Source organism: Chlorocebus sabaeus, chromosome 8, assembly GCF_047675955.1.
Source record: "Chlorocebus sabaeus isolate Y175 chromosome 8, mChlSab1.0.hap1, whole genome shotgun sequence".
NCBI classification, from domain to species: Eukaryota; Metazoa; Chordata; class Mammalia; order Primates; family Cercopithecidae; genus Chlorocebus; species Chlorocebus sabaeus.
The window spans coordinates 22,736,266-22,761,392 of NC_132911.1; the positions used below are offsets into that span (position 1 = coordinate 22,736,266).

The 25,127-nt window shown below is 44.9% G+C and overlaps 1 protein-coding gene across 1 annotated transcript in view; it reads right to left on the bottom strand.

Annotated features, from left to right (window-relative positions):
- Positions 1–2,051: 2,051 nt before the first annotated feature.
- TNFRSF10A (TNF receptor superfamily member 10a) overlaps positions 2,052–25,127 on the bottom strand; it is a 35,093-nt gene continuing 12,017 nt past the window's right edge. Inside the window, exons 2-10 of the mRNA XM_007961932.3 lie at positions 20,349–20,445; positions 12,040–12,153; positions 11,192–11,303; positions 10,076–10,149; positions 9,881–9,988; positions 9,266–9,297; positions 8,646–8,828; positions 6,532–6,604; positions 2,052–2,476 (exon numbers count right to left, since the gene is read on the bottom strand). Coding sequence (XP_007960123.3) covers positions 2,157–2,476; positions 6,532–6,604; positions 8,646–8,828; positions 9,266–9,297; positions 9,881–9,988; positions 10,076–10,149; positions 11,192–11,303; positions 12,040–12,153; positions 20,349–20,445 — 1,113 coding nt within the window. The 3' untranslated portion in view covers positions 2,052–2,156. The remainder of the gene's footprint in view (positions 2,477–6,531; positions 6,605–8,645; positions 8,829–9,265; positions 9,298–9,880; positions 9,989–10,075; positions 10,150–11,191; positions 11,304–12,039; positions 12,154–20,348; positions 20,446–25,127) is intronic.

Here is a 25,127-nt window from a genome sequence, read left to right on the forward strand (position 1 = left end):
ATTACCCACTCCCTACTCTGAGGTATTCAGTGATAGCAACAAAAAACAGACTAATACAAATAAGCTTCATTTAACTTAGGTTAATATAACTAAGATTTTTAAGTTACCAAAAATTAAATATAAAAACACTTAAAAGTAGTCACCTTATAAAAGTCATACCAAAAAAGACACAAGAAATGGCCTTGCGTGGTGGCTCACACCTGTAATCCCAACACTTTGGGAGGCCGAGACAGGCAGATCACGAGGTCAGGAGATTGAGACCATCCTGGCTAACACGGTGAACTCCCATCTCTACTGAAAATACAAAAAAGTAGCCAGGCGTGGTAGTGGGTGCCTGTGGTCTCAGCTACTTGGGAGGTTGAGGCAGGAGAATGATGTGAACCCGGGAGGCGGAGCTTGCAGTAAGCTGAGGTCACACCACTGCACTCCAGCCTGGGCAACAGAGCGAGACTCCATCTCAAAAAAAAAAAAAATAGAAAGAAACAAAGACACAAACATCACATAACACATAAAAAACACAAAACAAACAAACACATAACATATAAAAAAGACACAAACAAAATACAAAGAACCATACATTGAAAATATGACACTTTTCAATCCTTTTTTTCATTCTTCTGTTTCATATACATCAAGATATTTATCTTTTCCTTGTACATTTTGTTCTCCAGTTGAGTTTACAGTTTTATGATCTTAAAGACACATAAGTGTTTTGATTAGTAAATCCAGGTAGAAGTTGTAGGTGTGAACTGTATATAATGTTGACAACTCTGAAGAATTGTCTGTTTTAATTAAACCAAGAAACTTAAACTAGCTTTTTATATACTGAAGATTACCTCAGATCACGTGAGCTTGAAAAACATTTAGGTGGGCTCCCATTTTTCTAAGCAAATGCTTGATTTACGGAAGCAATTCTTTTCTTCCTTTTAGCCAAATCTTTGCATAGGTACCAAATAACACATTTGTTTAAGATGAGAGCTCCCCCCTACCCCTGCCAAAAAAATAGCACTTTTATATACAAAAGTCCAAATCTCCAAAGGTATATGTACTTCAATTGTGACTTGAACTCAAGGTAAATAAATTAAATAATTAATAAATTAGCCTTAGCTTACTGGATGGTCACCATCTTATACGGTGTTCCCTTGACTGAAATGTTGTTGTGGAGCAAATGACTCTGTATGAAATGGGACTTATTGGAGGAATTAATGCATCTCATAATGGAGGCTGAAAAGTTCCACAACAGGCCATCTTCACAGCACAGACCCTGGATTGCTGGAAGCAGGGCTTAATCCAATCCAAAAACCTAAGACCCAGGGAAGCCGATGGTGTAATTCTTAGTTCAAGGCCAAAGTCCTTACATCCTTGGGGGGCCACTCGTGTAAGCCCTGGAGTCCAAGGGCTAGAAATCCTAGAGTCTGATGTCCACAGGCAGAATAAGAGTGTCCCAGCTCCAGAAGATCAGATGTATTTGCTTTTTTTTGGTTCTATCTGGCTCCCCAGTCTATTGAATGGTGCCCCCCAACATTAGGGGTGGGTCTTTTCCACTCAGTCCACCCGATTGCACGCCAGTCCCCTCTGGAAACACCCTCGAAGACATGCCCAGAAATAATGTCTTACCAGTGCTCTAGGTGTTCTTTAATCCATTCACATTAACACCTACAATTAACCACCATGATAAGGAAACACATGGAGACCCAAGCAGACCGGCCAGCTCAGGAGAGAACCAGATTTTTTTTGGCATATGAGCCTCAGTCGGGCAATAATTCTTTCAAGTTTATTTTATCTTGAGATGGAGTCTTGCTCTGTCGCTCAGGCTGGAGTGCAGTGGTGCAATCTCGGCTCACTGACTCGTGGGTTCAAGCGATTCTCCTGCCTCAGCCTCCTGAGTAGCTGAGAATATTGGCACGCACCATCACACCCAGCTAATTTTTGTATTTTTTTGTAGAGACGGCATTTCACCATGTTGGTCAGGCTGGTCTTGAACTCCTGAGCTCAAGTGATCCACCCGCCTCACCGTCCCAAAGTGCTGGGATTACAGGCATGCCACCACACCCAGCTAAGTATTTATTTTATATACATGTAAACAAAACAAAACAAAACAAACAAACAAAAAAACTATTAACACCTAAAAGGAAACTTCTGGTAAAAAGAGTCTTTCACTCCAAGGACACGGCAGAGCCTGTGCCATCTTCCAAATAGATGAATTTTCCAGAGTCCACCAGCAGGTCCTGAATCCTCTCCTTTGCATGTCTCTCTCCTATCCTCTCCAAGGCATCCAGCAGGGTGTCGATCGAGGCATCCTGTCCAGTTTTGTTGACCCATTTCATCAGCATTGCATACAAGGCATCCCCTGGGCCTGCTGTATCAGCTCTTACCGTGTGGATCTCATTGTCTGTGAGGTCCAGCTGCCTCATGAGCTGGTCCCAGGAGTTAAAGGGCACGATGTCTGCAAAGTTGTCAAAGAACAGCACCATAGCTGGGTGGAGAAAGCCACAGAGACAGCTTGGTGAGTTGGGACTCAGTTGAGAAGGGGCAGAGGTTCCCACATCAGGCCCAGAACCCAAGAGGAGAACCTGGAGAGCCCCTTACATGGGCAAACCTGTTGCTCCATTGCCCACCCACCTCCCATTCACAGACAGCCCGCCCACACTGCCCGGTCTCCGTGGCCCCCAAGGCACTGACGGACATCAAGGTCACCAGAGAATCTGCCCTCAGAGAGGGCTGAGAACCCACCTGGGGAGAACGGATGGACCCTACGGAGGCAGAAAGCAAAGTGGGTGAGAGCCCCAGGGAGGCAGAGAGAGTGGCTGCAGCGGGAGCTCAGAAGAGGGAGGCTGCCTGGGCTGCGCTTGCCACGGGAGCAGGTCCCAGGGCGGCCACTTCTGCAACTGTGGCAAGTGCAGGGTCTGGGGCAGGGGACCTCTGCCCTGCTCTGAGGCTGGGGCAGAGCTAGGTGGGGGCAATCAGGCCCTGACCAAGAAGCAAACCTGAAGACAGAGCAATCCTGCCCAGATCTCAGGACCACCAGAAATTAAATGAAATGAGATGTGTGTGCAAAGCACTGCACACCACCATCCACAGGGATAGAAGGGGCCAGAAATACCAGGCTATGTTTTCTAACAGCCTCATTTAAAGAACATAAAAAAGAAAAAAGTGACATTCATTTTAATGTGTGGTACTGAATATGTGTAAAATATAATTTAATATGCAACCAATATACAAAAACTGAAACTCACCCAATTGTCCCAGAGAAAGGTTTTTTTGATAAACATAGAAATTGACCCTTCTGGTCCTTAACCACTTGAAACTTACATTTGTTTTATCTGAAATACTTCCTCAGGAAAGACCTTCAGGCATCTCAAAAAAAAGTATCAAAGAACTGAAACTCACCAGATCACTACATCCAGACAATGATGGGATGTGGGACCCCTCATTCCTCTTGATTGTTTCCTTGCCCCATTCTAGTTCTTACTTTCATACACTGTTACATTGCTTGCCTGCTATATAAACCTTTAGTTTTAGTGGGTCAGGGAGATGGATTTGAGACTGAGCTCCCATCTCCTCCACTGCAGCACCCGATTAAAGCCTTTTTCTTGGCAATACTCATCATCTCAGTGATTGGCTTTCTGTGCAGTGAGCAGCGGGACCTAGACCAAACCCCTGAGGTTTTGGTAACAGATTCTGGTTCCCTGGCTGGGAAAGTGTTGCTCATGGTTCTGCTGCCATGGGCCAGGCGTCTCAGAAGCCCTCCCAAGCAGCTGCCCTGCTAATTTTGGCTGGAGGTGAGTTTTAGTCTCTCTCTGGTTGCACTGTAGCCGGCCCCAACCACATTCCTGATTACCTCAGAAGAACTGCCTTTGAAATTTGGCATTTGCATCCAGATAGGTGATTGTCCTTTATAGGCTCAGACAGCAGGATCTGCTCTTCTCAGTTTGAGAAATTTGTAAAGGAATTTCCATTTGCAGGTTGAACAGGCCCAAGTTCAGACTTTGGAACTGAAAGGGATGCACTCTGCCTCTCAGTCTGGACACTCTTGGGGGCTTGTTGGTAATTGTGTGTCGTGTTGGGGCAAGTGAGTGTCTTTTGTAGGTACCAGGCAGCACGACTGGCTCCTCTCAATTTGAGAAATTTGAAGGAATTTTTGTTGGCAGGTTGATCAAACCTAACCAATGGAGAGAGGAAGCACCCTGTTTCAGTCTGGGTAGTTTTGGGGCTTGTGTGTTGCTGCAGCAGTTGGATTATGTTTTGATAATTATTTGTATGTGTTTGCTAGAGTCACGGGAAACTGTAAGTAAGATTAATTTAATGTTGTTGGTTTAATGAAAACAGCTGAGTCTTCTGAGTTATTGGTGAAAATGGCTATATATTTAACTTTGAAGCTCTTAGGTGAGCACCTGATGTTCACTAGCTATTAAAAAAATGGTTGACAAAGAAATAACTAACTTTAAATGATGGTGTCTAATATTTCAATTTTCAGAAGCAATCTGGATAAACTGAAAAATGAAAGAATTCAGTAAATATAAATGGGATGTTTTAAGTAAATTTTTCATGTAATTAGAAATTGTTGTCATTGGATTACAGAGAAAACTTTCAGTGCAGTAACTGAAAGACCAATGTGTGGCCAGGCCCATTGGCTCATGTCTGTAATCCCAGCACTTTGGGAGGCCAAGGCGGGTGAATGTCCATCACTTGAGGCCAGGAGTTTGAGACCAGCCTGGTCAACATGGCAAAACCCTGTCTCTACTGGAAATACAAAAAGTACCCAGGTGTGATGGTGCACACCTGTGGTCCCAGCTACTCAGGAAGCTGAGGCGTGAGAATTCCTAGAATCCAGGTGATGGAGGTTGCAGTGAGGTGAGATTGCACCTCATCACTCCAGCATGGGTGACAGAGCGAGACTCTGTCTCAGAAATAAGTAAATAAATAAAAGGCACACTGATGTGTTCATAAAGACTGTGATTGTTAACCAAACATGAAGCTGGGCAGGAGTTGATTGTGTGGGGTAAACTAATGGAGGACTGAAATAATTTTTACGGCTTTTCTTGGTTTGAAATATTACTGATTCTTTTGGTTTTGTTTTCCAGAGTCTGGAGAACTTTTTGTATACTGAGTATACTTTTGTAAACAGAATTTGAAGCGTATTTCTCCCTCTGCCTAATTTCTCCAGAATGTGTAAATTATTTGTGACTATTAATTCATGGCAATGTGTTTGCTTGCATATGGTTAATAACGTTTTCTTTTACAATGGAACGCAGTTGGAGAAAATGGTTATTTTCTCAGGGCTTTGATTGCAGTGGCCTTGTGAGAGGTTCCAGCAAAGCCAACTTAGGAGAGCCTATGTGGACAGTGATTTTTGTTGCACTTTGTGTGGGTAATCAGGCTACATATATGGAACTAAACTTATTTTGCAGGTACACTGGTCCTGCTATAATTTGTCTTTGGTGGAAGTGGAGTCAAGACAGAGAGAGAGATTGTGTTTCAGAAGAAACACAATCTTCTAGTATTAAATTAACTTTTGATTCCTGGGTGGCCACAAGGTCACCCATGATATGAAGCTTCCCACAATGCCCCTCCTCAACCATGAAGCAGCCAGAAAGATCCAGGACCAGACTCCCTGTGACTGTGGGATTGACAAATAGAAAGGGAGACCTCAAATCAACCCAATAGTTCCATCAAAAGTTTTTTGTTGCTGTTTTTTTGATAAACCTAGAAATTGACCCTTCTGTTCTTAAAGCTCAAATCTTACATTTGTTTTATCTGAGTTCCTTTTTCAGGAAATGATCTTCAGACCTCTCAAAGTATCAAATAACTGAAACTTACCAGATCACTATATCCAATGGGATGCTGGACCCCTCATTCATCTTGATTGCTTCTTTACTCCTCCCTAGTTCCTATTTTCCTACACATTGTTACATTTTATCCCTACTATATAAACCCCTAGTTTTAGTCAGTTGGGGACATGAACTTGAGACTGAGCTCCCATCTCCTTGGCTGCAGCACCCAATTAAAGCCTTCTTCCTTGTCAATAGTTGTCTCAGTGATTGGCTTTCCGTGCAGTGAGCACCAAGACCTAGACCCAACCCCTGGTCTCAAATAATGAGTGAAATATTTCAAACAATGAGTGAAATATTTTCCATTCTTTCTTTCATTAAGTCTTTGGAATCAGTATGTAGTTTATACAACAGTTCTGCAAATTGGGCTTAGGCATAGATAAAGAGCTATTAGCCCACTGAAGTCGGTTGTGCCATGCAGGACAGCGCAGCTCCTCAGGAGGTCCTGAACAACAAAGGAGAAGAGAGGAAGTGGAGAAGGGGATAGACAGAATGGTTAGTGTCATTAATAGCGTGCAGAAAGAATGAGTGGGAAGAAGAGATGGAAGAAGACAGTTCAGGGCCTTGATGGTCTATAGCACAGGACCCCGTTTCTGGCATGGAATGCTCTGGAAGCGCATTCTCAGCAATGGGGACACCACTTAGGACACTGTCCCTATTCCCTCCATTCCTGCTGCATCTCCAGGAGCAAAACACTTACTCTCAGTGGGGTCAGCGCCATTTGCTGGAACCAGCGGCCTACTCCTCTGAGACCCTTCAGGTTCTGCTGGTCCCTGTAACACACAGTGGGGAACGCCTTGGTCTGAGTCAGGGGTCCTGCAGTCTAGTACTGACCCTGACCACCAGCCAGCCCTGAGACCTGCAGCACATCACTTTCCCTCTTGGGTCATCATGGAGATGCTGAAAAACCTCTAGTCCCACAGAGCTCACAGTCACTCCCCACTGCTGGCATTACCACCTCAGCTCCACTCCATCAGATCAGCGGCAACATTAGATTCTTACAGGAGAGCGAACTCTGTTGTGAGCTGTGCATGTGAGGGATCTAGGATGCAGGCTCCTTATGAGGGTCTTGTGCCTGATGATCTGTCACTATCTCCCATCACCCTCAGATAGATCCACCTAGTTGCAGGAAAACAAGCTCAGGGCTCCCACTGACACTATTATGGTAAGTTGTATAATTATTTCATTATATATTATAATGCGATAAGAATAGAAATAAAGTACACAATAAATGTAATGTGCTTGAATCATCCCAAAACCATCTTCACCTCCCAGTCCATAGAAAAACTGTCTTCCACACAACTGGTCCCTGGTGCCAAAAGGTTGGGGATCATTGGTTAATAATATGATGTCTTTTGTATGCGCATATACTGATGCATCGATTTGGACAAAGAATCACAAGAAATGGTATCTCATAGTTACTTGAGGAAAAACACCCAGGGCACTGCAGAGTGGAAGATGCTCTCTTTCCTCACTGAATACCTTTTGATAGTTTAAATTTTCTCACTTTAAATGTATAAACCATTTCTTCACGTCAAAGCACCTTATCAAGCTGGAGAGATTAGAGATTATTGACCTTTTTAATGTTTGCTTTCTTTTTACTTTTTTTATTTTTATTTTTTACATTTTTGGTTAGAATAAATGGGTACTAATGCAAGAAAGCAACCAAATGGAACAGTCTAGGTGGAAGGAGATCATTGTCTACATGAGCATTTAACCTGTGATTAAGGAGGGACCCAAAGCAGAGGGAAACAGGAGAATCAGTGGCTCAAAGGGGTTGGAAAAACCAGACAGTGACTAGAACAATTCAGGGAGTGCCTCGCTTTGCACTGAAACACAAAATAAGTTCCATTTAGATTCTATAGTTATATGAAAAAATCACATCTTTGAAAAAAATATCTCCATAAGAAGTTAGAGGAGTTCGTCTTGTGTTGGGGAAAGATCTGTCTACAGTAATGAGCAATGAAAAGGTAAATGTATCTACAGATTTCACTGGTTAAAAATTAAAGCTTCTACACCTGAAGATATTAGAACAAAAAGGGGCAAGAAGAAATTAAGAATCTATCATCTGAATGTGAGAAAAAGCATGAGTAGGAGAGCAGACCTTTCTCATAAAGACTCGGAGAGGCAAGACACTGATCTTATGCAAAAACAGTCAAAACGAAGAAATGTTCATTTAAAACAATGTTTTCCTAAATAGCAAAAAAAGAAAAAGCCCTTCAATGTTGAATCAAAATATATAAACTGGTACAAACCAACGCTGGGGGGCTGTGTGCATGTATGTGTGTGTACATGCATGTGTACATGCGTGTGTGTGTGCATGTGCATGTATGTGCATGTGCACAGTAAGCAGTACTGTCACACGCTGACTTGGAAATTGTGCTTCTTCTTGGAAGCCTCCATACAACTATATTCAGAAATCTGGGCAGAGATTTATATCCAAATATATTTAATGCAATAATAATTTCAGAGTACATTTAAAACCCCTGCTGTTAGGAGCAAGGGCTCCCTAACTTCTGTTAGGAGCACACAGTGGAGACTGTGCAGCTTTATTCAGTCAACAAACCCTGTGACCCCCACTCTATTCCTGTGGAGCTCCAGTTTCTGCGGACATGGCAAGGACAGGACAGGGACTAAGAAGCAGACATCTGGAAGAGTGGCTGTCCCCTTGTGAGGGTGGCTGCTTTTCCCCACGCAGCCCTGTCCCCTGCAGTCTTGTCTCCCTCAGGCTCCCCCTTGACCAGGAGAGCCGAGGCACGGCCCTCATCCCATGCCTACAAGGTCTTGGAGGGGCCTGGCCTATCCCCCACTCACCAGCAGACACTGTGCCTCCCCTGGAGACTGTACAGTGACACCTGTCAAATCTGCCAGCTCCTGGCTTTCCATTTGCTGCTCAGAGATGAAAGTGGACAGCGAGTCTCCGTGGTTCAGAATCATGTTGTGGGCATTGTCCTCAGCCCCAGGCCCTCGTAGGAGACCCAAGCACCAGAGAAACACCTTAGGAAGGCAAAGAGTCAGCTCAGAAGCCCACACCCAGGGCTCCCCACGGGGTCCCCAGGGCACAGCTGGACCTGCTGCCACCACCCTCTCCCAATGAGGTGACTCCAGGAAGTCCATGCTCAGCACATCCAGGACCTGAGGCTGGGGTCAGGCTCTGGTGCTGGGCTCGGGGGCTTACCCCATCCCCAGGGTACAGGCTGTGGGGTAAGGGTGTCACCCGGCCTGTAGGAAGGACAGGGCTGCAGCATGGCCTGCTACCCTGTATGATGCTCAAAATGGCCTGTGTCCCCCATAGTCAATCCACAGCGTCCAGGCCACTTCAGAGACTCAGGGTAGCCATGAGAACACGTGGACCCACCCACCTGGGCTACGCTGTGGGCAAGAAGCAGTTCCTGAGCCCCTGATGGCCCCAGCTCCTGGAGAAATCAACTCACCCTGTGCATGCACTTGGGGTTCCCTCCACAATCTAGAAGAGAAGGCAGTTCCCTTAGTGGCCAGGAAGGGCCCATGCAGCACTCCTTCTTAGAGGGCAGTGTTGGGCAGGGGTGGGCTGGGGGCTGGGACACTGGACAAGAAACCCCGGGCCTGGGGATCTACATGAGGCCTTGCTAACTTGGGAGCTCCTTCAGGAGCAGGAGTATAAGGGAAGTAGGCTACAAACACACACATGGAAAATTGCTGTTTTCTGCTTTGTGTTCTGCTCTGAACAAAGCTACATAAATCCCATGACCACTTCTCATGCCGACTCTTGTCACCCCGTTGAGGAGCTGACTGCCCCCTGCCTGGCTGGTCCTGAACAACGGAGGAACTGGCCCTGCCTTCCCAGACTTGGCTGGGAGATGAGGGGACGCCCAGCTTCGGGAGAGGGACGGATGAGACCAGGGTCCTAGGGGTGCAAGGATGCAAGGATGGGGAGTGATCACAAGGAGGAAAATAGAGCCAGGCCAGAGACACTAGGACTTGGGGCAGGCGTGGGCATTTCTGTCTGTGGGAACAGGAGGAGGCAGGGCAGAGAGTGCCCAGCGCCCCTGCCCTCAGCCAGCACCTACCTGAGCCAATGCGCCTACAGAACTTCATCAGCACAGCCACCAACAGCAACAGGACAACCAAAATCACAACTGCCACAATCAAAATCACCCATACATTATGTCCATTGCCTGAGAAAAGACAGGGAAAGACAGGAGTCCCAGGGCTGCTGGTCACTGTCTCTTCTGCAGCTGGGGCTTCCCCAGTGTGCTTTGTACCTGATTCGTTGTGGACACACTCGATGTCACTCCAGGGCGTACAATCCTTGACCTTGACCATCCCTCTGGGGCACCTGGATACACACAGGGAGGGAGAGGGGGGACTCTTGATGGAAAGTTGGCCAGGTGGGATGAACGATGAGCCACCCTCCCTCCCCAGTGTCCCTGAGAAGGCGTCAGGAGGACAGTCTCATCCTCTCTGCAGGTGGTCCCACTATGCTCCTTTGTTGAGCCTGGGGAAAGGTCTGAGCATGCGCACTTTAGCCCCTCGGCCTCCCTGCCCTATGGTCAGAGCTGCAGCTCCAGGAGCCTTCTGTGCCGGGCACACATTAATCTTCCCTGGGCTGCAGGGGAGGCCTGCGTTAGGAGGAATCACACTCCAGGGGAAGGTCACACACCCGTGTGGCCACAAGCTGAGCCCCATCCACCAGTTAACCCACAGTACAAGCGAGCCCTCGCCCCACCTGTCTGCTGGTTCCTCTCAGTCACAGCAAACACTGGAGGACCAGAGAAGAGTAAGTTACTCTTTGCTTCCAAAACCAAAATAGGAAAAAGACAGGACTTATTGGGAAATTGAGGCCAGGGGTGAGGCCGGCTGGGTGGGCTCAGGTCCTCATGGGAACTTGAAGGAGCTTCACCCATGGCCTTATTATGATTTTTGCGGGCTGTGGGCATTTCTGTCTTCTTGAATTAAAAGCAAATATTAAAAATTACATTTAATGACTCAATTTGTTTAAATATAAATATAAACCCGGCTGGGTTCTATACCATTATTTTCTTATGATTTCAAGATAAAATATTTCATGTACTTCTATTGTTGGCCCTAAGTCATGGCCTCCTGAGCCAAGTGAACAAGTCAGACTGGCGAAGGGGACTAGTGATGGGGAGGGGTGAGAAGGGGCCACTGCAGGGGACAGGGATGGGGACAGGCAGATGAACCAGGAGGGGCAGGTTGCAGGCTCAGGAGACCTCACAGGCTCAGGGACACCCATGGGGGTGGAGGCACCATGGGGTCAGGGCTGAAAGATAGGGGTACAAGGAGACTCAGGTTTTTTAGGGTTCCTTGCTTCTGGGGGTTCTTTGAGGCTGCTGGGAGCCCCTTGGCTGCTGTCTCACCCTGTGCTGCACTTCCGGCACATCTCAGCGGAATCGTCATTCCGGAAAGCTCCTGGTTTGCACTGACACGCTGTGTTCCTGGTCCTGGTGCAGGCACTTCTCTCTTCTTCATCTGATGACAGAATACAAGGTTTTGGGAATGTGTTTCCCTGACGTGTCCATCGACCTTTCCTCACCACCCCAACCCCCTGCCCCTCAGCTCAGCTCAACTCAGTTTGCCAAGGAGATCTGAGGGCCAGATTCTGCACCAGCACACTTGGGCTCATACAGGACACCCACCCTTCAGCTCTCACTAACACTTGGAGTCATACAAAAGGACCATGATTCGTTATTACATCAGATTAGGGAAAAAGCACCATTTAGATTGCATGGTCAGTAGCAAAGGAGGCACAGGTATCATTTGAGAGCGTCTGCAAGAAGAGGAACCCTTGGATGACTTCCCAGAAACCCAGCGTGCTGGGGAGGAGGGAGGTACCTGAGAAACTGAAGGCTAAATGAGGCCGAGAACCTGCCAGGAGCACAGAGCCCAGGGGGAGTGTGACCCCAGAGCAGACCCATACCACCACTGAAACTCAGCCCTGTCCACTCAGCCAGGCCTTCTCTGTGCTGTAATGATGCCCCTACCCTCTTGGAGCTGATAGTTTGCACTACCAGGTGGCATGCATTATAAAAATGATTTCTTTCTGTTTCATTTTATGGACCTAAGACAGAACCATGGAACAGGGTATGATGAAGACCAAATTGGGCTGGAACTTGGTTCCCTGACTCACATCGGCTACAACTCCCACCTCATTGCCCCTCATTGCCCCTCACCCCACCTCTGGACACGAGGTCCACACATTCTGTACCTGATTTACAAACTGTACATGGGAGGCAAGAAAACAGATTGTTGGAAGCATTGGTGTAACCCACACCCTCTGTGCACTGGTTACAGGCTCCAGAATGTTCTGATCTATGAGATCCTGGGAAGGGAGAGAAAAGCCAATGAATGAATTGCAACAGAGTTCCCAGAGGCTGGCGGCGGTGAATGGAAAACTCTTCTTTTGGCTATCAGTAGACCCCAGATAGGGAAATCCCCTCTTCTCAGCTTGGTCTTGTCGTCAATTCTGTATCTATTACACACCTCTGACTGGCACTGCTGACAGAAATATAATATAAGCCACATACATAATTCAAATTCTATGAGAGCCATATTAAAATAGCAAAAAAAAAAAAAAAAAAACAGGTCAAATTAATTTTTTTTTTTTTTTTTGAGACGGAGTCTTGCTCTGTCACCCAGGCTGGAGTGCAGTGGCCGGATCTCAGCTCACTGCAAGCTCCGCCTCCCGGGTTTATGCCATTCTCCTGCCTCAGCCTCCCGAGTAGCTGGGACTACAGGCGCCCGCCACCTCGCCTGGCTAGTTTTTTGTATTTTTTAGTAGAGACGGGGTTTCACCGTGTTAGCCAGGATGGTCTCAATCTCCTGACCTCATGATCCGCCTGCCTCGGCCTCCCAAAGTGCTGGGATTACAGGAGTGATCCACCGAGCTCAGCCAAAAAACCCAAACTGTGAAAAACAACTTCCTTGATGATGTGTTATGATGATGACACTACCAATGATAAAAATGTGATCATTCAGTAGTAGCGCTGGGGCAACTAAGGTTACTGCTGAAAAATAATAAAGCTTCTTGCTTATGCTCTTCCTATAAGGAAATAGAGACTAGTTCTATCAAGGTGTCAACTGTAAAGTATGAAACCACACAAGTACTGCATGAGAAATTTTTCTTTCAAGTTTGGAGAGAGAAAGGACCTTCTCAGTCTCACGAGAAACTAAAAAGTTGCGTAAAGTTAATTATATAAAAATTAGGAAGAAAACTGCATGGAAGAAATCATGACTAACATGAAAACAAACTAGGAGAAAATATTTGCAATGAAAACCACACTTAAAAGCATAGTTTCCTTAACCTATAGGAATTCATACCAAAAAATCTAGAAAGAACATCAACAAGAAAGTAGCAGACTTGAACAACACAACTAACGACTAGACCAGACAGATGTCTATAAAACACTCTACTCAATCAAAACAAGATATACATTCTTTTAAAGTGCACATAGAACATTCTCCAAAATAGACCATATGCTCGGCCATAAGATAAACCTTAATACACTTAAAAGGATAGAAATAATACAAAGTACACTCTCCTACCGCAATGGAATAAAATTAGAAATCAATAGCAGGAAGAAACTGGGGAACCTCACAGCTATATAAAAATTAAATAGCACACTCCTAAACAACCAACTTGTCTAAGAAGAAATAAAAAGAGAAATCAGAAAATACGACGAATGAAAATGAAGACACAACATATGAAAACCTATGGGATACAGCTAACATAACCGAAGTTTACAGAGAAATTGTCTATTAAGGAACAAGAAATATCCTTCCTAAATGTCTATTAAGGAAGAAGAAATATCTCAATCTATAACCTAATAATCCACTCTAAGACACTGGAAAAAGAAGAGCAAACTATACATAAAGCAAGCAGAAGGAAGAAAATAATACAGATTAGAGCAGAAATTAATGAGACGGAGAATAGAAAAACAACAGAGTAAATTAATGAACTCAAAATCTAGTTCTTTAAATTGATTGATATATTGGCACAAGTAATGGTATTAAAAAAATTAACACGGAAAAAATAAGACTCAAATTATAGTCACACACTGCATGATGACGTTTTGGTCAACAATGAACCACATATGTGACGGTGGTCCCATAATATTATGATGGAGCAGAAAAATTCCTATCGCTTAGTAATGTCATAAGTCAATGCATTACTCAGGTGTTTGTGGCACTGCTGATGTAAACAAACCTACTCCACTGCCAGTTGTTTAAAAGTATAGCACATATAATGAATTTCTATATGTAATATTTGATACTGATAATAAATGACTTACTGATTTATGTGTTTTTGATACTATGCAATGTATTGTTATTTTAGAGTATACTCCTACTTACAAATGAAAAAGGTAACTGTAAAACCGCCTCATGCAGTTTTCCAGAAGGTATTGTTATCAGAGGAGATAGGAGATGACAGCTCCATGTGTGTCTGCCCCTGAAGATCCTCCAATGCGACAAGATGTGGAGGTGAAGGACAGTGATGTTGCTGAACCTCTCCTTGAGTAGGCGAAGGTTAATGTGTGTGTTTCTTTCTTTCTTTCTTTTTTTTTTTTTTTTTTTTTGAGACGAAGTCTCACTCTGTCGCTCAGGCTGGAGTATAGTGGCACGATCTCAGCTCACTACAACCTCTGCCTCCCAGGTTCAAGCGATTCTCCTGCCTCAGCCTCCCAAGTAGCTGGGACTACAGGTGCCTGTCACCATGCCTGGCTAATTTTTTGTATTTTTAGTAGAGACGGCATTTCACCATGTTAGCTGGGATGGTTTCAATCTCCTGACCTCGTGATCTGCCTGCCTTGGCCTCCCAAAGTGCTGGGATTACAGGTGTGAACCACCGCGCCCAGCCAATGGGTGTGCTTCTGTCTTAGTTTTTAACAAAAAAAAATTTTAAGTAAAAAAAAATTTTAAGTTAAAAATATAAAAATGCCTATAGAATGAGAATATAAAGAACATATTTTTGTACAGTTGTACAATGTGTTTGTTTTTTAAGCTAAGTGTTGTTAAAACGAGTGAAAAAGTTTTAAAAATTAAAAAGTTTATAACGTAAAACAGTTATACTAAAGTTAATATTGAAGGAAGAAAAGAAAATTTTACAGATTTGGTGTAGCTTAAATGTACAGTGTTTATAAAGTCCATAGCAGTGTACAGGAATGTCCCAGGCCTTCACATTCACTCACCATTCACTGACTCACCCAGACAAGATCCAGTCCTGAAAGCTCCATTCATTGTAAGTGCCCTAGACAACTGCACCATTTTTTTAAACTTTTTATACTATATTTTTATTGGTCCTTTTCTATGTTCACATATGTTTAGGAACTCAAATACTTATCATTGTGTTACAATTGCCTACCAGTACAGGTTTGTAATCTAAGAGCAATAGGCTATATCATCTAGGTTTGTGGAAGTACACTCTATGATGTTTGCACAATGATGCACTTCTCAGAATGTGTTCCCATCATCAACTGAGGCAATGACTGTATTAGAATCAGAAATGAGAGACAGCACATTACTACAGATTATACAGAAATTAAAAAATTATGAAAGAATACTATGAAACCTGTACAATAAAAAATTAGGTACCTTAGATGAAAGGGACAAATTTCTAGAAAGACACAAACTACTGAAAGTGAATCAAGATGAAATAGACAATTTGCATAGACAAACAGCAAGTAAAGATTTTGACTCAGTAATCAAAAACTACTCCTAAAGAAAAGTCGTTTTTCACAAGATGGCACTGAAAGCAAAGAAGGAAGCTCCTGCTCCTCCTAAAGCTGAAGCAATGCAAAGGCTTTGAAGGCCAAGAAGGCAGTGTAGAAAGACGTCCAGAGCCATGAAAAACAGAATATCCATACGTCATCCACCTTCTAGTGGTCCAAGCTACTGAGACTCTGGAGAGCACCCCCAGGAGAAACAAGCTTGACCACTATGCTGTCATCAAGCTTCCAATGACCACTGAGTATGCCATGAAGTAGACAGAAGACAACAACACACTTGTGTTCATTGTGGATGTTAAAACCAACAAGCACCAGATCAAACAGGCTGTGAAGAAGCTCTATAACATTGATGTGGCCAAGGTTCAACACCCTGATTATGCCTGATGGAGAGAAGAAGGCATATGTTTGACTGGCTCCTGATTACCATGCCTTGGATTTTGCCAACAAAACTGGGATCATCTAAACTGAATCCAGTTGGCTAATTCTAAATATATGTATATGTTTTCACCGGAAAAAAAAAGGTCAAGGCCCAGTTGCCTTTACCATTGAATTATACCAACCATTTCAAGAAGAATTCATACCAATTATTCACAAACCCTTTTTAAAGACAGTGGAGGAGGCAGCACTTTCCAATTCATTGTATAAGGACAATATTACTGATATGGTTTGACTGTGTCCCCACCCAAATCTCATCTTGAATTCCCATATGTTGTGGGAGGGATCCAACGGGAGGTAATTGAATCATATGGGGCAGGTCTTTCCCTTGCAATTCTCATGATAATGAGTAAGTCTCACAAGATCTGATGGTTATGATAAGGGGGAATTTTCCTGCACAAGCTGTTTGCTTGCTGCCATCCATTTAAGACATGACTTGCTCCTCCTTGCCTTCTGCCATTATTGTGAGGCTTCCCCAGCCACGTAGAACTGTAAGTCCAATTAAACCTCTTTCTTTGTAAATTGCCCAGTCTTGGGTATGTCTTTATCAGCAGCATGAAAAAAAAAAACCAAAAAAACAAACGAACAAACAAACAAAAAAACTAATACAGTAAATTGGTACCAGTAGAGTAGGGAGCTGCTGAAAAGATACCTGAAAATGTGGAAGCAACTTTGGAACTAGGTAATAGGCAGAAGTTGGAACAGTTTGGAGGGCTCAGAAGAAGACAGGAAAATGTGGGAAAGTATGGAATTTCCTACAGACTTGTTGAATGGCTTTAACCAAAAGCCGAATAGTGATATGGACAATAAAGTCCAGGCTGAGGTGGTCTCAGATGGAGATGGGGAACTTGTTGGGAACTGGAGCAAAGGTGATTCTTGTTATGTTTAAGCAAAGAAAGCAAAGAGAGGTGACATTTTGTCCCTTCCCTAGAGATCTGTGGAGCTTTGAACTGGGAAGAGATGATTTTCGATATCTGGCAGAACAAATTTCTAGGCAGCAAATCATTCAAGGGGTGACCTGGGTGCTGTAAAAGGCATTCAGTTTTATAAGGGAACAAGAGCAATAAAGTTTGGAAAATTTGCAACCTGACAATGTGACAGAAAAGAAAACCCATTTTCTGAGGAGAAATTCAAGCTGGCTGCAGAAATCTGCATAAGTAAGGAGGAACTGAATGTTAATCCCCAAGACAATGGGGAAAACGTCTCCAGGGCGTGTCAGAGGTCTTCATGGCAGCCCCTCCCATCACAGGCCTGAGGGCCGAAGAGAAAATAGTTTTGTGGTAGGAGCCCAGGGTCTTCTGCTGTGTGCAGTCTAGGGACTTGGTGCCCTACATTCCAGCCACTCCAGCTGTGACTAAAAGGGGCCAAGGTACAGCTTGGGTTGTTGCTTCAGAGGGTGTAAGCCCCAAGATTTGGCAGCTCCCACATGGTGTTAAGCCTGCAGGTGCACATAAGTCAAGAACTGAGGTTTGGGAACCTCCACGTAAATTTCAGAAGATGTATGGAAATGCCTGGATGCCCAGGCAAAAGTTTGCTGCAGGGGCAGGGCCCTCATGGAGACCCTCTGCTAGGGTAGTGTGGGAGGGAAATGTGGCGGAGTCCCTGCTGGGGCACTGCTTAGTGGAGCTGTGAAAAGAGGGCCATCGTACTTTAGACCCCAGAATGGTAGAATTGCAGATCACTTACACCGGGTGCCTAGAAAAGCTGCAGACGCTCAACACCAGCACATGAAAGCAGTCAGAGGGGCGCTATACCTTGCATTCCCACAAGGGTGGAGCTGCCCAAGACCATGGGAACCTGCCTCTTGGCATCATTGTGACCTGGATGTAAGACATGGAGTCTAATGAGATCATTTGGAGCTTTAAGATTTGACTGCCCTGCTGGATTTCAAACTTGCATGGGGCCTGTAACCCCTTTGTTTTGGAAAATGTCACCCATCTGGAATGGCTGTATTTACCCAATGCCTGTACCCGCATTGTATCTAGGAAGTAACTAACTTGCTTTAGATTTTATAGGCTCATAGGCAAAAGAGACTTGCTTTGTCTCAGATGAGACTCTGGATGGTGAACTTCTGAGTTAATGCTGAAATAAGACTTTGGGGGACTGTTGGGAAGGCATGATTGGTTTTGAAATGTAAGGACATGAGATTTAGGAGGGGCCAGGGGTGGAATGATATGGTTTGGATGTATTCTCACCCAAATTTCATCTTGAATTCCCACATGTTGTGGGCGGGACCTGGTGGGAAGTAACTGAATCACAGGGGCAGGTCTTTCCCATGCTGTTCTCATTACAATGAGTAAGTCTCATGGCATCTGATGGTTATTATAAGGCAGAGTTTTCCTGCACAAGCTCTTTGCTTGCTGCCATCTATGTAAGATGTGACTTGCTCCTCCTTGCCTTCTGCCATGATTGTGAGGCTTCCCCAGCCACATGAACTGTAAGTCCAATTAAACCTCCTTCTTTTGTAAATTGCCAGCCTTGGGTATGACTTCATCAGCACCACATAAACGGATTAATATAATTAGCTTAATATTAAGACCAGAAAAGGACCTCACAAAGAAAGAAAACTACAGACTAATGATTCTTATGAATATGGTTGCAAAAATCTGCAACAAAATACTAGCAAGTTGAATCCAAAAGCATACAAAAAGAATCATATACCAGGATCAAATAAGTTTTATCCTAGGAATGCAAGATAGGTTCAACATCCCAAAATAAATTGATGTAACAAATTATATCAATAGAATAAAAACCAAAAGTCACATGATTATCTCAAAAACACAGAGAAAGCATTTTACTAACTCCAACACCCTTTTATGATTAAAATCACAAAATAAGAATAAAAGTGAACTTCCTAGGTCAGGCGTGGCGGCTCATGCCTGTTATCCCAGCACTTTGGGAAGTCGGGGCAGGAAGATCACGAGGTTAGGAGATCGAGACCATCTGGCTAACACGGTGAAACCCCGTCTCTACTAAAAAAAATACAAAAAATTAGCCAGGTGTGGTGGCAGGTAGTCCCAGCTACTCAGGAGGCTAAGGCAGAAGAATGGCATGAACCTGGGAAGCAGAGCTTGCAGTGAGCCGATATCGCACCACTGCACTCCAGCCTAGGCAACACAGCAAGACCCCATCTCAAAAAAAAAAAAAAAAAAAGTGAACTTCCTCAACCTGATAAAAAATATCTACAAAAACCCACAGCTAACATTGTAATGGTGAACAACTGAAAGATTTTCTCCAAAAAAGATATCTGTTTTCACTGCTTTTATTCAATATCATACTGGAGGCTCTAGCCAGGACAATTAGGTAAGAAAAAGAAATAAAAAGCATCCAGATCGAAAAGGAAAAGGTAAAACTTTCTCTATTTGCAAATTATATGATCTTATATAGAGAAAATCCTAAGGAAGCCACTATAAGAGCATTAACAATAATAAGCAAGTTCTGCAAGGTTATAGAATACAAGATCAATGTATGAAAATCAATTATATTTGCATACACTCAAGATGAATCCTAAAATGAAATTAAGAAAAGGTTTTATCCACAATAGCATAAAAAAGTATTAAATATCTAGAAATAAGTTTAACAAAATCAACCCAAAATTTATAGTCTGCAAACTACAAAACATTATTTTTAAAAATTAGAGGTGATCTAAATAAATTTTTAAAAACTCATGCTTTTGGATCAAAAGCCTTCTCATTGTTAAGATGTCAATAACCTCTAAACTGAGCGACAGGTGCAACACAATTCCTGTGAGAAACTCAGCTGATTTTAGAAACTGGCAAGCTGATCCTAAAAATAATATGGAATTTCAAAAAGCCCAGCATAAACAAAATAATTCTGGAAAAGGAAAACAAAAAAGGAAGATTCATACTTCCTAGTGTCAAAACTTGCTACAAGGCAGTGTGGCACTGGAAAAAGGACAGATATAGATCAATGGAAGAGAACTGAGAGTCCAAAAATACACCCATACCTTTATGGTCAATTGGTTTTTGACAAGGATGCCAAGATCATTTAATGGAAAAAAATCATCATTTCAACGAATGACAACTGGATAGCCACATGCAAAAGAATGCAGCTGGAATCTTATCTGATGCCATTTACAAAAATTAATTGAAAATGCATCAAGAGTTAAACTACAAAACTCTTAGAAGAAAACATGGGAATAAAGATTCATAACCCTGGATTTGGCAAAGGAACAATAAGTATCTGTTGAGCAGAAAAACCAGACACTGTAGAAAACACAAAACTTGAAGAACATGGAAAAAGAATGTTATTGATGAATTTTGAGATGATTTTTGTATATGGTATATGGTAAGGAAAAGAGAGGTGTAAAGGATTAGAGATCAGTCTTAGAACGTACCTGGTGGACACAACTCTCCCAAAGGACTGTGTTCCCATTGCTGTGTGCCGACTGATTGATCATGAACTTTGATGGTTGCAGCTGAGCCAGGCACGACCTATGGGGACAAAGCAAGGACTGGCATGAGTGACTTCTAGATCTTACCCATTACAAGATCAATCTTACATTCCATTCCCCCAACCCTCCAAAATTAGACAGAACTTGCATCTTTCTCCCAGTTATGAAACTCAACCATTTGTTTGTACTCAAATTTGTCTCTTTGTCCCCACCCCTGCCCAGTCCTTGGAAACTACCATTCTACTGTCTGTTTCTATGAATTTGACTACTGTACATACTTCATATAAATGGTAACATACAGTGCCTTGTTTTTCTCGTGGCTGTCATATTTCAATTAGCATAATATCATCACGATCCATCCATGTGGTACCATGCATTGGAATTTCCTTCCTTTCCATTGTGTGTATATATATCATATTTTGTTTATCCATTCATCTATCCATGAGCACTTGGTTTGTATTCACATCTTGGCTATTGTGAATAACGCTGCTATGAACATGGGTTCACAAAATCTCTTTGAGCCCCTTCTTTCAATTCTTTTGGATATATACCCCAAGGTAAAATTGCTGTTTTATTACAGGAGTTGTATAATTCTTGTAGATCTTAGACTTATAGACTGCACATGAAAAGTCAACAGTTACCATCCTACTCAATAGTGAAAGACTAAAAGTTTTTTCTCCAAGATCAGGAACAAGACGTGGAGGCCTCCTTTTATCACTTCTGTAGTATCAGAGTAATGCGGGGGCCTACAGAAAGAGTTAGAAAGTGTTCCCTCCAACTCAGTTTCTTGGAAGAGTTTGAGGAGAATTCATGTTAGCTCTTTAAATGTTTGGTAGACGTCATCATTGAAGCCAATTGGTCCTGGGCTTTTCTTTGCTGGGAAGTTTTGAATTATGGATTCTATCTCCTCACTATAGCTGTGTTCAAAATCTCTATTTCTTCATGATTCAATATTGGTGGGTAGTATGTTTTTAGTAATTTACCAGTTTTATCAATGTGATCTACTTTGTTGACATGCAATTATTCATAGTATTTTTTATAATCCTTTGGATTTCTGTAAATTTGTTTGAAATGTCCCCTCTTTCATTTCTGATTTTGGTTATTTGAGTTTTCTGTCTTTCTTATTAGTCCATCTAGGTAAAGGGTTGTACATTTTATGGATCTCTCCTAAGAGTCAACTTTCAGTTTCTTTGAGTTTCTCTGTAGTTTTTCTATTCTCTATTTCTGTTATCTCTGATCTAATCTTTATTACTTACTCTTTTTTTCCTAGTTTTGGGCTTAGTTTGCTCTTCATTTTCTTTCTTTTCTTTTCTTTTTTTTTTTTTTTTTTTTTTGAGACGGAGTCTCGCTCTGTTGCCCACGCTGGAGTGCAGTGGCGTGATCTTGGCTCACTGCAAGCTCCGCTTCCTGGGTTCACGCCATTCTCCTGCCTCAGCCTCACGAGTAGCTGGGACTACAGGTGCCCGCCACCACACCCAGCTGTTTTTGTATTTTTAGTAGAGATGGCGTTTCACTGTGTTAGCCAGGATGGTCTCTATCTCCTTACCTTGTGATCTGCCCACCTCGGCCTCCCAAGGTGCTGGGATTACAGGCGTCAGCTACCATGCCCGGCCGTTTGCTCTTCATTTTCTACTTCATTATGTAAAGGTAGATTGTTGATTTGAGCTATTTTTTTAAATGTATTTACAGCTGTCATTTTTCATTTTAGCACTGCTTTCATATATCCTGTAAGTTTTGGTATATTGTTTTCGTTTGTCTCAAGATACTTTCTTTTGAAACATTTTTTAAATTTCTGTAGGTTTGAGGGTACAACTGGTTTTTTTTGTTTTTTGTTTTTTGTTACATGGATAAGTTCTTTAGTGGCGATTTCTGAGATTTTAATGTGCCTGTCATCTGTCTCAAGATATTTTTTTTTGGGGGGGGTGGGGCCTCCCACGATCTGCCCACCTTGGCATCCCAAACTGCTGGGATTACAGGCGTGAGCTACAGAGTTCAGCCTCTCAAGATATTTTCTAATTTCCTTTTTGATTTCTTTTCTTTTTTTTACCCATTGGTTGTTTTAAATTTTTTGTTTAATTTTCACATATTTGCAGATTCTTCAGTTTTCCTTCTGCTATTGATTTATAATTTCCTTTTGTTGTGATTGGAAAAGATACTCCATATTATTTCAATTTTTAAAATTGTATTAAGGCTTGTTTTGTGGCCTAACATATCGCGTGTTCTGGAGAATGTTTCATGTACCCTTGAGAAAAATGGATATTCTCCTGTGATTGGGCGGTGTTCACATTCACACAGACACACACACACTTTTACTAATGAGGGTTATATGATGTGTACATTTTTTAAAAAGCAGGATACTGAATCAAATATTAAATAATGAACTTCAGGTTTAAAAAGGCACCTTACAAACTGAACCCCAAAACAGTCCGTCAATGTCCCATGAAATACTAGAGTCAGACAAAGATGAAAGAGCAGTATAGTTATTCAGGACAGGATTTCTGTACAATAAATTACATGATAAAAGACACGTGAAAGCCATTGGGGTCTGAGGATTAGCTGGTAGTAATGTGCTGATGCTTACTGTCTGATACTGAGGGTTGTATTGTGGTTATGCGGGAGAATGTTCTTATTTGTTGGAAATACCCACTCGAGTGTTAAAGGGTGATGTGCATTCTGTGGGTGGTTTGCTCTCAGGTGGTTCAAAGCAAAGTGTATAGTATAATTTTTCATCTTTTCTGTAACTGGGAGATTCTTTTAATTACAAAGTTCAATTAGAAAAGGAGGAGCAGGGAGGCCAGGTGCGGTGGCTCACACCTGTAATCCCAGCACTTTGGAAGGCCGAGGCCGGCGATCACCTGAGGTCAGGAGTTCAAGACCAGCCTGGCCAACATGGTGAAACCCCATCTCTACTAAAAATATGCTGGGCGTGGTGGCGGCACCTGTAATCCCAGCTACTCCGGAGGCTGAGGCAGGAGAATCGCTTAAATTCAGGAGGCGGAGGCTGCAAGGAGTCGAGGTCGTGCTACTGCACTCAAGCCTGGACAACAAGAGCGAAACTCCGTCGGAAAGGCCAGGCCAGGCCAGGCCAGGCCAGGGAAGGGAAGGCCAGGGAAGGAAGGCCAGGCCAGGGAAGGGAAGGGAAGGCCAGGCCAGGCCAAGGAAGGGAAGGCCAGGCCAGGCTAGGGAAGGGAAGGCCAGGCCAGGCCAGGGAAGGGAAGGCCGGCCAGGCCAGGCCAGGGAAGGGAAGGCCGGCCAGGCCTTCCCTGGCCTTCTCTTCCCTTCCCTGGTATTCCTTTCCCTGGCCTGGCCTTCCCTTCCCTTCCCTGGTCTTCCTTTCCCTGGCCTGGCCTTCCCTTCCCTTCCCTTCCCTGGCCTGGCCTTCCCTCCCTTCCCTGGCCTGGCCGGCCTTCCCTTCCCTGGCCTGGCCTGGCCGGCCTTCCCTTCACAAGCCTGGCCTGGCCGGCCTTCCCTTCCCTGGCCTGGCCTGGCCTTCCCTGGCCCGTCCAGGCCTTCCCTTCCCTGGCCTGGCCTAGCCGGCCTTCCGTGGCCTGGCCGGCCTTCCCTTCCCTGGCCTGGCCTGGCCAGCCTTCCCTTCCCTGGCCTGGCCTGGCCGGCCTTCCCTTCCCTGGCCTGGCCGGCCTTCCCTTCCCTGGCCTGGCCTGGCCTGACCGGCCTTCCCTTCCCTGGCCTGGCCTGGCCTTCCCTTCCCTGGCCTGGCCTGGCCAGCCTTCCCTTCCCTGGCCTGGCCTGGCCGGCCTTCCCTTCCCTGGCCTGGCCTGGCCTTCCCTTTCCTGGCCTGGCCTTCCCTTCCCTTGCCTGCCTGGCCTGGCCTTCCCTCCCTTCCCTGGCCTGGCCTGGCCGGCCTTCCCTTCCCTGGCCTGGCCTGGCCGGCCTTCCCTTCCCTGGCCTGGCCTGGCCTGGCCGGCCTTCCCTTCCCTTGCCTGCCTGGCCGGCCTTCCCTTCCTTGGCCTAGCCTGGCCTTCCCTTGCCTGGCCTGGCCTTCCCTCCCTTCCCTGGCCTGGCCTGGCCTTCCCTCCCTTCCCTGGCCTGGCCTGGCCTTCCCTCCCTTCCCTAGCCTGGCCGGCCTTCCCTTCCCTGGCCTGTCCGGCCTTCCCTGGCCTCGCCTGGCCTGGCCGGCCTTCCCTTCCCTGACCTGGCCTGGCCTTCCCTTCCCTGGCCTGGCCTGGCCTGGCCTTCCCTTCCCTGGCCTGGCCTGGCCTGCCTTCCCTTTCCTGGCCTGGCCTGGCATTCCCTTTCCTGGCCTGGCCTTCCCTTCCCTTGCCTGCCTGGCCGGCCTTCCCTTCCCTGGCCTGGCCTGGCCTTCCCTCCCTTCTCTGGCCTGGCCTGGCCGGCCTTCCCTTCCCTGGCCTGGCCTGGCCGGCCTTCCCTTCCCTGGCCTGGCCTGGCCGGCCTTCCCTTCCCTGGCCTGGCCTGGCCGGCCTTCCCTTCCCTGGCCTGGCCTGGCCTTCCCTTCCCTGGCCTGGCCTGGCCGGCCTTCTCTTCCCTGGGCTGGCCTTCCCTCCCTTCCCTGGCCTGGCCTGGCTTTCCCTCCCTTCCCTGGCCTGGCCTGGCCTTCCCTCCCTTCCCTGGCCTGACCTGGCCTTCCCTTCCCCGGCCCCGCCTGGCCGGCCTTCCCTTCCCCGGCCCCACCTGGCCGGCCTTCCCTTCCCTGGCCCGGCCTGGCCGGCCTTCCCTTCCCTGGCCTGGCCTGGCTTTCCCTCC